General features: G+C 41.9%; 3 protein-coding genes across 3 annotated transcripts; 1 reads left to right on the top strand and 2 right to left on the bottom strand.

Moving 5' to 3' along the window:
- Positions 1-305: 305 nt before the first annotated feature.
- On the bottom strand, positions 306-7,932 carry ppp1caa (protein phosphatase 1, catalytic subunit, alpha isozyme a). The gene is made up of 8 exons (XM_041062072.1): positions 7,772-7,932; positions 7,371-7,481; positions 2,792-2,923; positions 2,314-2,544; positions 2,116-2,220; positions 1,800-2,023; positions 1,337-1,471; positions 306-1,207 (listed from the first exon to the last, which is right to left on the bottom strand). The coding sequence occupies exons 2-8, from the start codon at positions 7,423-7,425 to the stop codon at positions 1,091-1,093; spliced, it is 999 nt and encodes a 332-aa protein (XP_040918006.1). The 5' UTR covers positions 7,426-7,481; positions 7,772-7,932; the 3' UTR covers positions 306-1,090.
- Positions 7,933-9,711: 1,779 nt separating this feature from the next.
- On the top strand, positions 9,712-13,168 carry cldni (claudin i). The gene is made up of 3 exons (XM_041061663.1): positions 9,712-9,869; positions 11,416-11,562; positions 11,877-13,168. The coding sequence occupies exons 2-3, from the start codon at positions 11,431-11,433 to the stop codon at positions 12,381-12,383; spliced, it is 639 nt and encodes a 212-aa protein (XP_040917597.1). The 5' UTR covers positions 9,712-9,869; positions 11,416-11,430; the 3' UTR covers positions 12,384-13,168.
- Positions 13,169-13,207: 39 nt separating this feature from the next.
- Positions 13,208-19,991, bottom strand: coro1a (coronin, actin binding protein, 1A). The gene is made up of 11 exons (XM_041061660.1): positions 19,853-19,991; positions 18,412-18,615; positions 17,353-17,475; positions 17,126-17,255; positions 16,187-16,368; positions 15,739-15,858; positions 14,853-14,957; positions 14,617-14,762; positions 14,187-14,244; positions 13,865-14,080; positions 13,208-13,574 (listed from the first exon to the last, which is right to left on the bottom strand). Exons 2-11 carry the CDS (start codon positions 18,607-18,609, stop codon positions 13,482-13,484), a joined length of 1,371 nt encoding a protein of 456 aa, XP_040917594.1. The 5' UTR covers positions 18,610-18,615; positions 19,853-19,991; the 3' UTR covers positions 13,208-13,481.
- Between the last annotated feature and the right edge of the window lie 10 nt (positions 19,992-20,001).

Raw genomic sequence — 20,001 nt, forward strand, 5'->3', positions numbered from 1 at the left:
CTTTTTGTGATCAAACAGGTAAGGTATGGTTCTGAAACCAGCTTTGGGCTGACATTTCTTTGGCTACATCACACTGAAGCGACATGTGAAATGGCCTTTTCTATTAACTGAATGCAAAATGGGCCAAAATGACACTTTCCAGCTTCTACAGTTTTTGTAAGCCTCATTCATAAGACATCTCTTCAAACTGCTTTGTATTGTCAATCCACTCTCACAGACAAGAGCAGCCGCTATGCATGGCAAAGGTCGCCGACAGACAGGACAAAGCAATGGCAAACACAAAGTGATCAGCATGATAGTACAAGTCAAATAAATGGTTATTTTTATTCATCTTAACTTTCAGTGAACTAAAAACCAAAGGGAAAAAAAAAACATGGTTTCATGTATCTACAAAAGAAGCAAAACTATTTCACATCCATGACTGTGTTCTCGAATCATTGGTTTTCAAAAGGAAGAGAAAAAAAAACATGTTGTCTCGTTGTGAATCCATTTCAATCAAGGACTCACCTGCACATAGTTTCACCTGTGCACCCAGTGTGTGGTATGTGCCGTTACCGTTGGACCGTGCAACTTGACCCCACCCCTGCTCCCTCCCCATCCATCACACAGACATACACAGACCTCCAAAACAGGATGTACAAAAGCTTGTGTTTAGCATTAAACAGTGCAGGGCCTTAACATAAACAGCTAAGGCTCCTCTCCCGGCTCCACCCCTTCCCCTCCTCCCCTGCACCCACGTTTGAATTTACATCACGGATAGGCAAAAGCCCACCTCTACAAAATGACAGGAAAACAGAACAGAGGGTAGCCTACAGAAGGAAGAAAAAAAAAAAATCAAACATACAGAATACAGCAACTGCCTCTGTGTCATTCTCACTTTTTATACACATTCACACACAGAAATTACACACAAACAGCCAAACAAACAGTTAAAAATAGTTTCAGAGAGAAAAAACATGATTGAACCCTGGACACTTGTTTGCTTTGTTGCTGTTTGGTGACGAGGGAGAAATAAGTTTGGGAGGTAGAGGAAAAAAGAGCGTTGGGTCGACAGGGGGTGGCAGGTCGTGGGAGGGGGACCCGGCGGGTGTTATTTCTTGGCCTTGGCGGCCTTGGCTGAATTTCGCGGCGGGGTGACCGGTCTCCCAGATCCCATTCCTCCCCCTCCACCATAAGGATACAATTTCTTATCTGCTGGCTTCAGAATCTGTGAGAGAGACAAAGAAGTTCTCCATTAGTTTTACATTAAACCCATGATGCTTTACAGGAGAGACACATTCATGTCCCAACACACACACACCAGTTTCTATGACAAAGCAGCTTGATATTCACACACCTGGAAGGAGCACATGAGCGTCTCATCCACACTCATCATGGCACCAGCGTTGTCAAACTCTCCACAGTAGTTGGGAGCCGAGAATAAGGTGACGAGCTGCCTCTTCGCGAAAAACTCATAACCGTCTTCTACCACCTTAGGATACGGATGAGACGGTCAACACCACATACAGTACATGGGCTGAATAATTTGAATAATGTGTTTCTAACATCCTCCCCCCTCATGACTGAGAGTTAAATTAATACCTTTCTGACCGTGACGATCAAAACTGAACATTATTTTCTATGTAAAGGCAGAATTAATGGCTGAGCTGTTATAATGGATTGCAGGAGCCGGTATTGGTGTACCACAATTCCTTTCATAAAAAATTAAAGAGGACAAACACAGGCTCCCACAGCTTCACTTAGCAGGGGTACAAAGCCTCCTGGCTTTTAATCTGTACACAATGACTCGTAAACAGTACCTGATGTGCCCTGCATATTAGGTCCATGTCGTGTTTGTGCAAAAATTTGGCCACCACATCTGCCCCGAACGTGAAGGAGACACCACGGTCGTTTTCACCCCAGCCCATCACGTCTTTGTCTGGATCGGCCCACAGCAGGTCACACAACAGACCCTGGTCAGGCACGTCTGTGGGTCGCATTACTCTGCGGATCTGCTCCATCGACTGAAGATCAGGAGAGAGGCCTGGAGGGAGGGCACGTAGAGAGCAAACACTTAGTCTGGTTCTCTCCATCTAATGTGAGCAGCAGTGGATCTTATATTACAGGCCTACCTACCTCCGTGACAGCAGAAGATTTTCTCATCTACGATGGCAGCCACAGGTAAACAGTTGAAGCAATCTGTGAAGGTCTTCCACAGCTTAATGTTATACCGTCGCTTGCCTACCAGCAAAACAGCAGAGATGAGAATTCAGCGAACAGTCAAGTCATGCAAATTAGTCTGTTTTTTTCTGTTAACAGGTTCTGTGCACTTACACTCATCATAGAAGCCGTAGATTCGATTAATAGAGGCGCATTCATGGTTGCCACGCAGCAGGAAAAAGTTCTCTGGATATTTAATCTTGTAAGCTAGAAGCAGGCATATAGTCTCCAACGACTGCTTCCCTCTGTCTACGTAGTCACCCAGGAACAGGTAGTTGCTTTCTGGGGGGAAGCCTCCATATTCAAACAGCCGGAGCAGATCATAGTACTGACCATGGACATCACCTGCAGGGGGCAGCAGAGAAGCAGAATTTAAACACCATACTGTCAGTGCTACTGCCTGTTGCTGCTTTTGCATGCAGACTCCACACTTATCAAGTTATACAAGTGGCAATTACAGATGAGGAAACAAGTGAATCATGAACACAACGTCACGTAATGACCAGCATGCCTTGCATCACAGTCAGTCTACTGCAGCCTCTTACACTTCATGATATTTCACACCTGGTCCTGATGCTTCAGTGAAACTCACCACAGATTTTGAGGGGAGCCTCAAGCTCAAGCAGGATTGGTTGACTCAGGAAGATTTCACGGGACTTGAGGCAAAGGCCACGGATCTCGCTCTCCGTCAGCTGGACATTCTTCCCTGGCCGAGAGCCCTTGACTGAAAAAACAAAACAAGGGAGATAAAGGGACAGACGTTTTATGGGAGACACAGTAACAACACAAAGACACGCCTACGCTCAGAGCTGTAAGAACGGCTGACTAAAGACTGACATTAAGCACAGCAATGAAATGTGATCCTGAGATTTTGAGGCCGACCACCAGACTGGAAAGTTAACACCTCCCACCAGCCAAATGCTGGCAAATTCGTTTCACGGTCCAGTCTAACAGCCACTTCAACAGGTAACCACATCATAAGCTATGAACACAAGATTCACCTTTAATGTTTAAAAAAAAAAAAACACAATACAACAAGATGAGCCTGTGTGGCATGCAAAGAGATGCAACATGTGAGAAAACCTGATCGGTCGGAACTAGTCTGACACCGTCGGCCTCAAAAGCAAGTCTTTCTGCTTAAGCGGCAGCTCAAACCCAAGCGAGGAGATAGATGTGAAACCCACTTCCCTACTCTCGCTGATGTAGCTGCGGCAAAGACACTGCAAACACGTAATTAGGCCTCTTTAATACGCACTGTTGAGAAACAAACAATGACACACCACAGGATCTAATAACACTGTTTCACATCAAAAATGAAGGCCAGGAAACAGGTTGCAACATAAACTGAAGTCAAATATAAATTCACGCATTAATTAGATAGCATTCTGTTCCTGTCATCCAGCTACCTCCACTGATACCATCTGAGGAATTCAGCAGGTCTGTCAAGTTTCTCCTTGTTATACTTTTTCACACTTTACCACACAAACACTGAATGGAGCCAAACACAAATCATGATTAAATCTTAACATTTTAACAAGAGACTCAATTTATTTGTCTTAAAAATGTCACATGTGTGGTGTCATGGTCTCAAATGAAAAGGTAGGAGTGCGGCAGAAAAAGTTCACATGGGAAAAAAAAAACAACTGTTGGTCGTCAACAGTCATTCAATCTCAAATGATTTTTACCAAACCAGGACTGCTGCTCATAACTCAGATCAAAATATCTGCCCACTGACGTGCCAACCTTAGGGCGTGGACGTGATGCCATGGGACTACCTGTGTGCACACCGGGGCCTTATGCAAGACTGTTCCTGATGGAGTCTGGAATCTGGTTTGTTTGTTATCGCTGACAGAATCAATCACGCCCCCATTCCTACATGTGCTGCTTGATACCAAAGAAACTCCTAACGCAAACTATACAAGTGACTAATGAGGAGTCTCGTTCCCACCCAACAAATTCTACACGGGCTACTGAGCTGTTAATGTACGTATAGGGGTGAAAGAACTGCCTCTAACCGCCTGGGTGACGAGTATTTTCAAGCTGGGCGTAAACAGAGCTCTTTCTGATATGTATATGAAATGGATTACACAGTTGTTCCCCGCTTAACAATGGACAAAAGCTTTCCTCTTTAAATGCCACACGAGCAACGCACATCAAGGATGGATACCTGTCTGTCACTGTGCTTCCTACTACTGGCAAAAGTCAATGATGTAGCAGAGCAGGTTCTCTAAACACAACACCATCATTTTTTCAAGAAATCAGATTAACTTGTGATATCGTAAATCAGGACTTAGTTTATTACAATTGTTATACGATTAATTACACCTCATAAATGTTAACAAATCCCAAAACTTGCTGCAGGTCAACTCTTAGCTGGATGTCCATGCAGTGTTTTTCTCTGGCAAGATGCCGGAGAGCGTTTCATCCTAGTGCTTCATCAAAAAAAAGCATTGCACATGGGTTTTGTTTCTATGACAACAATATCCTGACAACATATCACCGCTGTTGTTGTATGATAGACGAACATCACCCCTTTGCTTTTTATTTCTATTTGTTTATTAACTTCAGAGATTTTTATTAGAAATGCTTGGAGCGGCCGCACAAAAAACCTGAGTTTTAAAAGTAGACGTACGTCGTAAGCAGAGCGAGGGTAGAACAGAAATCAACAAATGGGTGTAGAATAATGGCACTATCCTCAAGCGACAACTAAAAGAAAAGTCCTAAACAGTGAAAAGTAAGTATTAATACTGCAGTGCTTGTCACTTTAAACCTGGATTACAGAAGGATAAGCCCTGACAGAGCTTACTCCAAAGTTAGCAGCCACATAGCCAGTGAGCAACAGTGAGTTTTTCACAAGGCGTACAGACAAAAGGCTTTCCACTGTGCTGATCGGGGGACAGAAAACAAAGAGCTGGACCAGCACGACAGAAAAGCCGTCAGGGCGTCAGGAGTGCTGGAATCAACAGTTGGTCTGGTCCAGTGCTCCTGACTCAGTGCTGAGTACTGTGCCTGGACTTATGTGAGGTCACACTCTCCAGACATGCTATTAACAACACACACTCTCAGAGTTCACTCTAGATCTACAAAAGTAATCCAATTGAAACCGCCCACAATCCAAACACATTTAATTGGTTTGGTCTCGAAACAAGTCAGCAAGCAGGAGGGTTCCATTGGTGTCCATACAGGAGATTAAGTTGGTGTGGGATAATTTATCAATCTTCTGACGCAGCACCTGCAGTAGGCCAGCTATTCTTGAGCCTGCTGTAATCTTAAAGAATAGATCTACACTAAGAGTAATATTAACTGGCAAGTGGTTATTCTCAGCAATAAAACCATAAATGACGAGTAAAAAGGTCAAGTCGGTTACGTAAGAGGATATAAATACTGCCACAACCAGGCTTGTTTGTCTTCTTCTGCGTTTGGCACACAACCTTATCACAGTATAACAATCCATGTACAAAACACCCCAGCATGAAGCCACTATGACTGCACATGCATATTTGTGAATAATCCCAATCACCTCCATCAGCTCAGCTTAGGCCACTTGGACAGGGCCAATATTTATGTAGAAGGTAAACAAACAGAGGGTTGTGGTCACATTTATTAACAGCGTTAGGCCTGGGCAAATTCTCTGTACCCAACATTCCTCATTTTTGTGGCCACGACATCTTCTTTTACTGGTACTAAAGTTGCAATTTTAACCCCTAACCGACAAACATCATGCTGGTCCTGTGAAACAGTCACGCAAAGATATTTCTATACAACAGTTACACAGTGGAAATGTATAAGTGTACGTGTGTGAAGCTGGCATAAATTCCCCGCCCGGTGCACCTGCCTCACAAGGACAGCTACAGAGGTCACAACCTTATTTCTTGTGCTCTTTTGATGAACTGTACTGTTGGGCCTGAAAAGATTTATGCCTCTGTTTGATGTCCTCGGGGCTCCTGTTACACAATCATCATGTGGATGTGAAGATAAAACGGCCATGTTTTCCCTCATGCACACACAACTCCAACCATAACAAATCCGTCTCCACATACTGTATACACTGGGCATTGAGACATTTAAAACCTACAACTCAGGAACAGTTTGTGTAGGGCCAACACAGATTACCAATTACTCTATATCTGCCTTAAGAATGCCACATGAGACCATTTTGCAGCACTGCTTTAAAACTTTTAAAAAGTTTTATTTGAATATTTTTTATATTCACAACATATGAAGGACTTTTAAAACGACTCTGTATATGCCCGTAGAAAAAAAAATCTTTTCAGGACCACGTGACACTGCTCAGTAGCAACAAGAAAGGATATAAGCTGTTCATACCCTGCCTCAAAAAGCAGAGAAGGCTGACCAGTAGTTTCATACAATTTTACAGCAAGCATGTGCCAATCAAAGCATGTTTGTTTGCACACCTCATTATTGAGTCCCTCTGGGAAAGATTATGACTGCAAATGGTAATCAGATCCTTCACAATACAACTCGGAAACAGTAAGAACAACACAGGGCAGTCCATCCAAGTAACTGAGAAGAGCTCTTGGGGAAGGGGCAACAAATGGGGTTAAACAAAAAACGAAAAAAAAAAAAACAAACTATGAGGACAAGACTGCTGTAGCAGTAACCTAGGGTCAAAAGTCCTAAACATCTACAAGTGAAAGTAATAATCCCTCACTGCTACATATGAAAACAGTCTCTGTCAAATCCTCCGACTAACAGTAAATTTCCATACTGGGGATTTCTCTTATTCAAAGCTAAACTACTAGAAATCCCTGGCCAGCATCACCTGCTCGATGGAAAATGCTAATGAATCATGAGAAGGTGTCATTTGCATTAAATGTGTCAGTGATGTAACGTCACCTATTTGCCCTGATTTACCGAAACACCGTAAAAAAGGCATCTTTGCTGAAAACAGAAATGGATAACTACGAGCAAAAAAAAGATCTCCCGATTGAAATAACATTTGCTAAACAATATGGAAAGAAAAGAGTTGATTTGGCTACAACCTTTCATGTAAATTCAACCATCGAGTCTGAAGTAGACTACTACAACGTAACGACTACTTTTAACTTTAGCTGACCTACCTGCTATATAAAATACAAATTTCTCTACTACTATAAAGATACATCATAATGTGAAGTACAGTACTGTACAGTGGGTTTGGTCTCCCTCACCTTCCAACAGACGCTGAATTATAGAGTCGATGTTTAATTTGTCCGGCTCCGCCATTTTCTTTATTTTCTGACGTTCTCGGGCAGTGGAGACCTTGGTTTTCCGTGTTGCACCTTAGATTTCAAAAACAGGAAGAAAAAGAGACGCACACTTTTAACATCGACTAATAACACATACGTAAACTCACAGCGGTTAGCTAACGGGTGGCTCGCAGAGATAATCGAGCAATGTTGGCGGAATGGAACAATCAATGAGCTTATACGAGCTGGAGCTAACCAAGCTAGCTAGGTAGCAACTAGCCAAGTAACGTAAGCTACTCATATAAACTAGCAGCAGCGCTACTGAACCGCGGCTAACGTTAGCTCCGTTACACAACTTATAATCAGATAAAATGTCCCCGAACCTTGTATTCACTTTAACACCAGTCCTCCCGGGAAGAATGATGTGTAAATATTTATCCTGTGAGCTTAATCTTGGCCCCCTTCCCGTGGTTTGTCCGGGTCCCTTCACTCTTCCCCCAGGAACTTTAAGGGAGGTTCGTTTCTACCGAGGTGTCCACGGTAGCGCAGGAGGATGAATCAAACCGAATACTTCACACATTTCTCAAAACGTGATTGGTCCGTAGTAGAATTCAGAACCCGCACTCTCACAACTGATTGGATGCATTCCGGGTCCGTCTAAGGCCCCGCCCCCAGCCGTTTGAAACGACATCAATGGAGATTTAAATGGGAGCTCAAAGTGCGCCATCCAGTGTTTACAATTGGAAACACAACGTAAAACGCAAAAAAGCTTTACTACAATTAAACAAGGTTCCTAAAAGTTAATTCTACTGGGCTTCACTCACTGATGACATAAACGGGGAAAACCTGGCTTATATCTTATAATTACCCAACACCTAATAAGGCCAAAGAAGCTCATATTATTAAAATAAAAATGTCCAAATACACTTGTCCATGTGGCACATTCTTTCGAGAAGACAACAAAGACATGTGACAACATTAGTTGAATACCCAACAGGCCTCAAACAAAAATTAAGTACTTGTTACCAAACAACCCAGCCACCTGACAGCCAGATAATGAGGTGAACAAAGTACTGTGTGTTGTGACTTACTTAGCTTAGAGGTTATGGGGCATCCCTGTGACACTTGTACTTCTAATTCTTTTCTTTTCTTTTTTCTTTTAGTTATTTTATTATTTTTAATTTAAGTTATTCGTTTTACGTGTTTGTGTGTTTGTACTACTGACACATGAAATGTCATGAAATCCTGTTATCTTGATAACTTTCATTCATTTTATTTTATTTTTACTGTGCAATATCCTTTGTTACATGTCATTGTCCTTTTTGTTCTTGTTTGTTTTTGTTGGACAACATATTCTTACAATTTTTCCATCTTTGTATGTATATGTCTTACTTTAAGCTTTCTAATCAGGCTTGATTCAAATCTATGAGGTACTACTTTCTGTTACGGCACCGTTCATTAAAAGGTTTGTAAATTCTAAATAATGGCTTCATTAATAGTTAACAAATCCTTTACAAATGCTTTAAATCAGTTCTAAGCCATTATTAAAGGAATTCTGGACCAAAATCCATTTATAAACTGCTTATTATCACTTAAACATTATGTTGTAACCAGTTACTACAATGACGAAAGCTGTCTTCATTACATTTTATGATGAAAAGTTCCAGTTTTGTTGATTGAATAAAGACTCTCCTACATCATTGTGCTCTGTCTGAATAAAATATTTGTGTAATAACAGGTATGCGTGAGTCGACACTGCAGTTGATGTACAGCATCAGTTTCTGTTGCCCTGAGCATAAGATTTTGTCATGCAGAAAAACAAATACTCTCTCTAAGGGAACCCTCTTCCAAACTAAGATCTAAATTTGTACACAAAACTACAAAACCAAAACTATGCGAGAATGTGTCACTCTGTCTGAATGTGAGTGCTCACATTTGGTTTCACAACATTTCTTTTCCTCATTTTTTCCCTTCCCATTATCCATGAAACCCTGCTTATGGTCTTACGCAAAATCCTAAACCCACTCAGTCTCGGTTTCCTAAATCGGTCTCCATACCTCTGTCATCACAGTTTCAACACAGGTAGGTGTGTGTGCGTGTGTGTGTGTGTGTGGTTGCTGGGGGGGGGTGATCTAGATCAGAGCAGGGGCATAGATAGTAAGATACACAGTCATCCAGATGACTCAGTTTTCTTTTTCTGGCAACATGTGATGGACACAACCAAAATGGTTCGCATTCGTATAGGGCAAGTCTGGTCTTGAGGCCTTAAGGTCCTTCTGTATACACCCCGTATAGGAGCTCAGCCCCACCCTATACCTCACATTCTCCTACAAATACCCCTGTTATCACACACAACCCTTGTACATCAGAAAACAGCATCTTCAGAACAACGCACAGGCAAGAAGAAAGGAAGGACCTCAAGAACCACCGCACCTAATTTTTCAATTTTCACATCACGTTCAGAGGGCACAGAATTAAAAGGTATGCATCCTTTTTATCCACTTTTTATTCAAATGGACTCCCTGAGCTCTGAAAAGAGATCTGATTCTGCAAAAGCTTGCGATGACAGAGGATGAAAGGATTGGTTGAGGATTAGTCGAATATCTTTTTATGGGCACCAGCAAAAATCACAAAAAGTACAAATAAACAGCTGTGAGAGTGGAAAAGAAAAAAATGGCATGAAAGGCTTTTTTTCCTAGGAACTGTCTTTGTCTGTGCCCCTGTTTATCATGGTTTTAACAGGGCTTAACATACGTCACCTAGTTTAAAAAAAAATACATGAACAACTATTTACATTAAAACTAAAGGATAAGGAAACGATGACAGAACTATGAATAAAAAAAAAAAAACATCTGATTTTAAATCCAGTGACCCACATCAGATTAGTTTTCAGTGTTTAATCTGCTCTCAAAGTTTGTGATCTGGGGCGGGTCACATACGCTTAAAAGTAAGATATTTTTGTCCTGGTCTAAATCCAGCGCAAGTTACCCTGCTGTTCCAGCACTGTCTGGGTTATTGGCTCTTCTTTGTTATTTCATAAAATTTGATATGTAAGAGACTTGGTTTAAAGGTGAACTGTGGGTATAACATGAGACGTTTGAAAAAAAACAACAAAATGGTTTCGACTGGGTGTTTACAGGTGGCAAAGGATTATTTCAGTTGTCTGCAAGGATGAATAACAAATGAGAGAGATTTGTGAATAACTGAAGATTATATACAACAACCCCCCCATATAATTTTATTATTTTTGTTTTCTTTTTTCCAATTCAAATCATAACATTTGTCAAAATATAGCGACTGCAGAAAAGCTATTAAAGCATTTAATTTGATATTCTCAGTCAAAGTTCCTCTGACCCAATCATCCTGAATCACGCTGCTTCGCTTTTCATTCAAAGAAGTCTTACATTCCTCAGATTTCCTTCTAGCTTTTTTTTTTAACTCAAACTTTTTGTCTATTTGAAGATGAATAATAAAATAACCTGAAAATAAATGAGTAAGGCTGAGATTTTTTAAGTAAGAACACGTGAAGGAGTGGTACAGACAGCAGTGATAACACAGGAGGCCAGGGCCTGTCGGGACCTGCATTTGTCTTAAATTGTATCTCCAGGGAACAAAGAAAAGGCCTGTCAGATGGAACAGCCGACGGTGTGTGTTCAGCTATGTAAGCACACTAGTCAACAGTAACAGGAGAAAAACAACTTTTACATCCTGGATCAGTGGAAGAGATTCATCAGCTCCCCCCTCCCACCCCCGTAACCAGAAGAGGGAGTGCTGGAACTTCTAGGAATTAAAAGCAGAATTAAAAGAGACTTAGTGAATCATATGTGATGCAATGAGGCAAAAAAAAAAAAAAGACAAAAACAAATAAATATCCTAGCATCTTGGGAGAGGCAATTTAAAAGGGATCCACCCTCTCCAGAAAGCTGGCTGGGACTAGCAGAAGAATTTGGCCAAAAACAAAGTAGTGGAAATTAGAGGAAACAGCCCTAATTATCTCCCTCATACCTCTGTTTTTTTTTCTCTCCAGCTTCTCTTTTCAAGAATGGGATCTGTTGGAGTTCAGATTGTATGTGTGGCCCTCGGGGTGCTCGGCCTGATCGGGGTCATCGTATGCTGCGTTGTCCCTGCTTGGAAAGTCAGCTCTTTCACAGGAGCCAACATCGTGACTGCACAGGTAAAGAGAAACTCAAACAACCTCTGATCATGAATGGGATTCTCTCCAGTATGTCAGTGTGTCAAAAAATTTACAGATGTGGCTTTTAATTCTGTGTAATTGTCACTGACCTCTGTACAGTTTAGCCTCTGATCTGCTCTTTTACAAAAATTCACTACAACATATGTATTTTTTTATGGTTTCCAATTATTGTAAGAATAGTCACACTGAATTTATTAATATGCTAAGTTCAAGTTACATTCCACTACTGGACATGGACGACATGACTGACATTCTCTTTCTTTCTTTCTTTCTTTCTGTCTGTGTGTGAGTAGAGCAATCAGGATGGCCTGTGGACAAGCTGTGTGATGCAGAGTACTGGCCAGCAGCAGTGCAAGAACTACGACTCCCTGCTGGAGTTGACCCCTGACCTGCAGGCAGCCCGTGCCATGACCATCATCAGCATCTTGTTCAGCTGTCTCAGTCTCCTCATCCTGTTCTGCGGAGCCGACTTCACCACGTGCGTGGAGAACGAAGATTTCAAGCCCAAGATCAGCCTGGTGGCCGGGGTGGGTCTACTGCTGGCCGGCCTCCTGGTGATCATCCCTGTCAGCTGGTCCGCACACATTACTGTGCGAAACTTCAACGATCCCTTTGTGCCTGCTGCCAATAAGAAGGAGCTAGGAGCATGTATCTTTGTGGGCTGGGGGGCCGGCGCGCTGCTCATTCTGGCTGGAGCTCTGCTGTGCTGCTTCAGTAGGCCCAGGTCTGGCAGCTCAGGGGGAACCGCCAAGTACTACAGCAACAGCGCCTCTGCCCCCCCCAGCAAAAACTACGTGTAGTGCCTTTATGAAAGGAACTGGAGTTTGAGAGAAAGGATGGGAGGGCGATTTAGCTGGTGAAAGACTAGAAAGGAACAAAGTGGGTGACACCAGGGGTTGTTTTGGAGAAGAAAAAAAAAGTCTGTAAATATTGAAATCTTGTATTAACTCTAGCTTTTTCTTACATAGTCAAAGTTATGCTGGTGTTAAGTTTTCAAGCTGTTTTACTATCAGGTGCTGGGTCATACATAAGCTATGTGAATGCAAATGGTATACAGGCAGTAAAGTATCAAACTTCTCACAATTAAGCAGGTTTTATTTGGGTTGATGCTTTGACACATCAGATATCAGCTATGCTATCTGAGCTACAAAACTGCTGCATTAACCTTCTTTTTCTTTTCTGACTTCAAAATTGTCTTTAAAGAGTTAGGTAAAATTCAGGATTGTGAAAATGTTAAAAATGTATTTGTGAGAAGAAAATTTTTCTCATGGTCTAATATTTGAGCTCAAGATTTAAAGATAACAGAGCAAAATGACTTTTTCTTATGCTGTAGTGGCTCATATTTTACACATAGTATGTCTTTACTTTTTTTAATATATATATATACTGTCAGGAAAAAGCTGTCAAAATAGTTCTCAACCAAAGGCATCTCAGGGAGCATCTGTGCGCACGTCTCTGATGACACATTCCTTCCACATGACAATTCATTGCACATTATAAAACATTTGCTATTACTCATGTAATGTTTTGTTTCTCATTTTATATGATGATGAGTAGAAAGGATTAAAAGTTGGTCTTATTCAAATGTGTTTCATGTTTGTTTTAAAAAAAACAGGGTCAAAAATGTATTTCTGAAATACTGAAGACTTTATTTCAAACTAAAAGCATATATTAAAATAGGATTTTTTTTTCAGTTGATCAAACCAAATAAACAAATCCAAGCCTCATGCCCAAAGAAAAGGTTTAATAACATCTGTTGCCTTAATCTCTCCCTTTGTGTCACTGCAATCAGAAGTTAACAACAGTTTTCTCCCTCTCGTCGTCTTTCTTTGCTCCTCTGCTTCTCCCTTGATATGTGATCTTGATTTTATTTGTCTCGTTTATCAGACTTCTCTGGTTTAATGCTTGCTCTCCAGCACACTCACACGCTTGGTCAGCTCCTCTATCGCTGCTTTGAGATCCTTCACTTCCTTCCTCAAGGACTGGACCTCCTGAGGAACAGACAGAGACAGAGAGTTATGATGTGATGGAGTCTGATTGGAAACCTGTTGTAGACTTGGCTCATAGTATAGAAATAATAGAAACGTCCAGTTATTGTAAACAAAAAATAATATGTATTTTAGTATTTAATCATTATTCCTTTACACTTTAAAGTGTAAGTAGCATTTTACTGTTGTACTTTATTCAGTTCATCTTTCTTCATAAAACCTCATTAACTCTTTAAACCTATAAAACAGTTTAAACCTAATTATAAAAATGGTATTAGCTCTAAATGTCTCACCGCACTGCTGTCCTGTTGACTGCCGGCAGAAGCAGTCGTGGTCTTCAGGAGGCTCTTGTGAACTTTGAACTCCTTGGCTTTGGTGGTTGCTACAAAGCCATCCTTTAGAGATATCAGAATAGGCTGGGCATTCTTTCCCTGAAACCACTCATCAGCTTCGACCGAGGGCTCGGGCCCAACGGTGTCCGGGTACAGGTCCTCCTGGAACAGATCAGACTACACAGGCACAGAAGGGAAGAGTGAGTTAAAGACGGAGATGCACTAAATGAACTTAAACCCATAAACGCTGATAAAAGTTAACTTTACTTTGTTAAAACTTTACCTTGCGTGGGACCGTCATGACTATGGGCTCACATTTCCTCTCATGGAGTTTGTAGAACCTGAAGGTAGAAATATTTGTTCATACGTTCAGGCTGTTTGCATCAGACCAGTTTATGACAAAGTGGCAGCGCTTCGAACTAAATGCTAAACTCTGTATATAAAATGCTCACAGGTCAGTGCCGGCATGCTGATGATAAGCAGGGACCGTGATTACCATGTCAGCCTGGTTTTGCCTGATTAGTTTTGCAGGTATTTGGTCATAAATAAAAAATATTGGGCAAATTCAAAATTTGTCCTGATGATGGCGCTAGATGAAATGTTAAGGTGTCACCAAATCAGGAGCGGGGCAGCTGTTAAGACCAAAGTGGTGGTCCAGCCAGTGCCATCCTTAGAAGCTTCTTTTGCTTTTATAAAGACAGAAATGTCCTTACCTGGCGATCTCACACTTGTTGACCTCCAAGCCCCTCTTGGGCATGTATCCCATTCCCTTCTGGCTCTCCTTGCTGCTGTACATGGAGAGGTAGTGGACGTAGGGAGCTTCATCTGTCACCTCAAAGTAACGGATGCTGCTGTCCCCCTGTGAAGAAGATGTGACAAACAAAGTTAGCTGCATGTGCGTGTCGTGTGTGCGAGACAGACACGTTAAAAGCATCATTTCAACACTAACCTTGCCACAGAGGTAGACGACGCCAGTGTCTGGGTCAAAAAACGGCAGAAGGACGCCGCTACTGGTGTCCAGTTCCTGCAGCGTCAATGGTTCTGCAAAGTTCTTCTGTTAAAAGAGATTCAGATACTCAGAATTAGAAATTTAATTATATTCAATGAAATATTCTGGATTAAAAAAAAGCCTTCCTGGGCAGTCTGCAGGTAACCTCAAGGATTTATTTAATTGAACTTGAGGTGAGATACTGCAGAGCAACTCCACCCTTAATGCTGTAATATGGCGGTTGTGAAATGGTAGTGTTGTAAATACAGTAAATAACTCCCTGGAAACAAATAACTAACAGTCTGAATGCACCACAAAGTACAACTGTACAAGTACGACTGCAGGGTTTAACACGTGAAGGCTCTTTTCACATTCACCTCTGTGCTCACCTTATAAGTTTATGAATTACATGTACGAGAACACTGAGAGTGCACTTTACACTTTGAGTAGGAAACATCTTGTGCTCAGCAGTAAAACCTTACAAACAAAAATATTTCCATTCATTTTACTAATAGATTTTGGATGTTGTTCTAATGCAGGAGTAGGACTAGATGTAATTATACAAATTCTAGTAGCACAGTATTTTAAAACATGTCTGGAGGGGATATTTTCTGGGCTCTACATTACCACACGCCTTTCTGCCAAAGGTTGAACGGTTTAATGTTTTTCATATGAGAGTTTCCCTTTACTTTTTGGTTTTGTCTTTGCATGGAGCAAACTGTATTAACAGTTGTGGGTCGTAGCTCATGTTGCTAAGCCACTGCCAGTCCGTCAGAAGCGAGAGAAAAGTCTGAACTGAGGGAGAAAAGTCTTTATGAACTTGAACAAGCTGGTTGTCGTCACTCACCGGATCCCACAGCGCCACCTGCCTCTCACTCATGCGACTGAAGCCGGTACTGAGGATCTTCTCATCGGACACGAACACTGCCCTGACAGGCCTGGATCCCTCATGAGGCTTCTCCTTCTCCTGTTGATATGTGAGGCAGAGCAGAGTGGGAGGTGTTACAGGCAGAGCTACAGACTTATAATATTTCATGTTATAATATTTCACTCCTGACTTTTTTATCTATCGAGTCCAATTCACCACTACTCCTTATTTGTCTTACATTTTAGCAAACTGAATATCTTTCATGGTCAGACAAGAAAAAACAATACATATGTTTTTCACTATTTTCTGACCTTTTAAGCCTTAAGCCCTAATTATTATGGCAGTTAAATGTCACTACAAATGGCCTGCAGTGACAGTGGTGACAGAGCTGAGTTACAGGGAAAGACGTTCAGAGGAGGAAACCTACAAAGAGGACGGTGCCCTTGCGTGGGTCCAGCACCCTCAGGGTCTTGTCCTTGCAGGATGTGAGAATCTTGGAGCCGTCCCTGTTCCAGCAGGCGCTGTAGATGAGGTCAGGGTGTACGGTGTCAATCCTCACCACCGCCTCCCCACAAGCCACGTTCCACAGGATCACCACGTTATCGCAGCCTGCGTGGACACAACGGTGGCAATAGTGGTAAATGGAAAGCAAAGGGATTCACGGTGACTCACACGTCACTTTCCTCACCATTCAGAGTTTCTGTTTACTTTCCTGGCAGAAACTCTCTGGTACACAAGAGGTTACGTTTTGCATTTCCAGTGTCTTTGGAATAAACAGCAGTGACTGACCGCTGAGCGCCACATACAGAGAACTGAGACGTCCTGAAAGACTTAATAAATCAAATGTTTGTACTGTACATTAGCAGCAGTTAAAGATAATTCAATATTATTTTATCTACTTTCACTGGAAATGCATCATAAGGAAATGATCATAACCTGTTACTGATTACATAATTCTGTAGTTCACATTAAGGACATTGAGTTTTGTTGTATGTGTATATGCATATTGTCCATTTAAACACTGATAGCAATCATGATGTTATCAATCTTAATCATAATACCCAGGCCCAGCAGCCCTTGGCTGTTAGCAGTTTTATTTTAGCATGAGATTTAGTGGTTCAGGGAGTCTGTGTAGTGCTGTAAATTTAAGTAAGTGTCAACAGGAGCGCTGATCAGTGCTCAGAGAGAAGAAGGTGGGTGGAGGCTCTGAGAACTTCCTGTGTGAACCTCATTCAGCAAAGAATCTGTGACGTATCGTACATTTATGCCACCCTGCAAATATGCAAGCTACATTTCTGCACAGGAGCTCCCTGTAAGCTGTGACTGTGCTTTTAGTGGGTTCATGAAGGCTTAATGTGGATAATACCTGCACTCATCAGCACATTGTGGGCTGTGGGGTGCCAGCTCAGGATGCCAACACGCTTGGAATGGCCTTCCAGCTTGACAACGGGATCTGTGAGAGAGGTGGTCAGTCCGCCGTCCGGGATCTCCCAGATCTATTTACCAGCAAAGACATTTGGACACGTGACTTACAAATCACAGAGAATATGTCATGTCATGCTTGAGTGAAAACTGAAATTTGTCCTGCCTTACCATGACACTGCAGTCCTCAGAGCCACTGGCAATGATGTTGTCATTGTGAGGACAAAACTCGATGTCCAAGACCGGACCTGTGTGGCCACACACAGTGGGGTAGGACATGTCGATACGCCCTGTCTGCAGAGAGACAAACAGAAAGAAGGATGTTGAATACAACTCTCAAAGACCAAAACTCATACACACAAACAAGGCTGCTACAAAAGGTAAAGGATGAAAAGGATAATTGGTTGGAAGGTAAAGAAAGAAACTGCAAAGTGATTTACAACTGTGATGGATGGGGATAAAAAAAAAAGCAGGACGATTTGGTCTAGGTGGGACGAGGAAGTTGATAGTCAGCTGATACAAATTCCACAGCTATGCCTCCAATTACTCCTAATGTCTGGTAACCGTGTTAGAGAGGAGCATGAAGATGAAATCCCATGGTTCCTTTGGTTCTCCTCAGGCCCAAACTTTGTAGGCATCATAGCTGACCCAGGGCATCATGAAAGGCATAAAAAAAGGTGAGGGACTTTACAAGACCTGCAGTTACCCGAACTATATCAAATTCACCAGGCTGAGATGGCACGAAGGTGATCTTGATCTTTTAGTTCACATATTTTGACAAACTCAGAAGTTTAGGTGACTTTTAACAAGTCCACAAGATTCACAATTTCCCACTTTTTCAGGCACATAAAATGCAGTAAAGCAGTTGCAAACCACCTCACGTACACCATAAGTGACTGCAGAATAACCGGGTTGAGGCCACATCCTGCCCTGACTGAGCTGACAACAAACTCCTAATATGGTGAAAACTTCAGCAGCAGAGCGAGTGACGTGCAGAAAGACTGAAAGCCGGCATCAAACTTCCTTATTCAGCTGAATGTGTGATAGTGACTGGCAGTATTCAAATTTTCAAGTGCAAGCATGGTGTTAAAAAAAAAAAAAAAAAAGAAAAAAGAAATCAACACCAACTTGTATCTGAAATGATCAGCACATCCAAAAATGGTCTTATAAGAAGTCGAGTTCTGTTTGCTTGTCTGTGCCGTTGTAACCAGGGTGTTTCCTGTGACCCACCTTGCTCAAGGGCAGCACCATGAAGGCTCCCCCACCGCTGGCGTCCACAATCATGGCCACAAACTTGGGGTTAACAGAGCAGAAGTTGCTATCCCAGGTCATCTGGGAGATTCGGATGTCATCGTAGCATTGGTCAGCCTTCACGGCCTGGCCAAAGACGTGACGGAACTTACTGGTCCTCACAACCTTCCTGGACATGGTGAACTGAGAAATACAACATGTAATATGAGATCAAAGATCAAAATGAGAATGAAAAGACAGAATTGTGTGTGTGTTTAAAATGTAGTAAAACCTGAAATAGTCTCTACTGTTGCAAAGAGATTTGTCCAACTCTTATGGTTTGAATGTATAAAATAAGGCTCCCTAATAAATAGTGACATGTAGTAGATTCTCCAGTGTCTCTTTCTGTTTATGCTTTTCGATTTCGTGTGGAAATACACTGACCGACACAACGCTGACGACACAGCTGAAAGACAAGACAGAAAAGCTTTAAAAAAAGAGGAAGCTAAAGCTTTCACAACTACTTCCTCTAGTCTGTAACCGGTGCTCTGTCCTTTTCTCTCTCTCTTTAATTTGTGCAACTTAAATAACTGTGCACACTAAAGGAAAGTGCACAAGACAACGGAATGAGGAGGACACATAAAAAAACAATGCTAATTATCATCAGTTGACCGCACATGCATGTGCTTACAAAGGTTGATAAACTGCCCAAAGCAGCAGTTACACCACATCCTTCAGAGGAAGCAACAAAACCACTAACCTGTCTCTCATGCCTAATTTGTCATTCACACACTCGAGCTGTACATTTATACTGAACACACACAATGAATGCAGCTTGGATCAAAGCAGGAATCAAACCTGAATGGATTATGAGAACCAATTTTGTTTTTACAAGTTCAGTAAGTACCAGCTGTGAAATGAACAAACTGTGCACCATTTAGCAACAGTGCCATCAATCAAAAACACTGAATAGGATTTGCTTTACCTCCATTTGTAGATTTTACTTCCTGAAACCTGCAGCCGCGCCTAAGCTCAGACTCACAAGCCTAAGACAGTTGAGCTGCATGTGCATCACAAGACCTCTCTGGCTGCTCTGCACCTAATTTAATAATCCTTTATAGAGTGAGCCGTAATTTTATCAGGAGCCTAAATGCATGTCAATAATCTCTCCCTATCACAGTCCCGCTGTGCTGTGATGGAAAACACTGCCTGGTACAAAGTAGGAAACAATTCACTAACCTGAAACAGGAGAAACTCAGACCATGTGGAACATAAGGAACTAAAATGCTAAATTCCAATCAATGACATTCTCTTATCGTTACCTATTATTTACCTGTGTTATAACAGATGCATCTATTATATATAAAATGATATCTTGAGAGATGTTCTGCAGGTGTGAACGAGCTGTGAGACAGACAGAGGACAGGTGTGGCAGGCCTACCTGGGAGTCGTGTGGGGGCGATTGAGCTCGAGGAGTTCCAGCGGTGCACTAAACACCCTGCCACTAGAATGAGGACTTAAAGACGACAGTAGGTTAAAGTACATCACAAAACAACGGAGGAAGTGAGAGTTTCAAATGAAGGTGGAAGT

Source organism: Toxotes jaculatrix, chromosome 18 (genome assembly GCF_017976425.1).
Source record: "Toxotes jaculatrix isolate fToxJac2 chromosome 18, fToxJac2.pri, whole genome shotgun sequence".
In the NCBI taxonomy this organism is placed as follows: Eukaryota; Metazoa; Chordata; class Actinopteri; family Toxotidae; genus Toxotes; species Toxotes jaculatrix.

Bases quoted from the DNA above. Each gene is read 5' to 3' on its own strand.
- coro1a (XM_041061660.1), bottom strand. From the start codon at position 18,609: ATGTCCAGGAAGGTTGTGAGGACCAGTAAGTTCCGTCACGTCTTTGGC. The intron at 16,369-17,125 runs GTATTATCCACA...GTGTCCACGCAG, and splicing joins CAATGTGCTGATGAGTGCAG to GCTGCGATAACGTGGTGATC. The intron at 14,958-15,738 runs GTGAGTGACGAC...CTCTTTTAACAG, and splicing joins AGGTGGCGCTGTGGGATCCG to AAGAACTTTGCAGAACCATT.
- ppp1caa (XM_041062072.1), bottom strand. From the start codon at position 7,425: ATGGCGGAGCCGGACAAATTAAACATCGACTCTATAATTCAGCGTCTG. The intron at 2,924-7,370 runs GTGAGGGAGACC...TTGTTTTTTCAG, and splicing joins AATTCAGCGTCTGTTGGAAG to TCAAGGGCTCTCGGCCAGGG. The intron at 2,024-2,115 runs GTAGGTAGGCCT...CCCTCCCTCCAG, and splicing joins AATCTTCTGCTGTCACGGAG to GCCTCTCTCCTGATCTTCAG.
- cldni (XM_041061663.1), top strand. From the start codon at position 11,431: ATGGGATCTGTTGGAGTTCAGATTGTATGTGTGGCCCTCGGGGTGCTC. The intron at 11,563-11,876 runs GTAAAGAGAAAC...GTGTGTGAGTAG, and splicing joins CCAACATCGTGACTGCACAG to AGCAATCAGGATGGCCTGTG.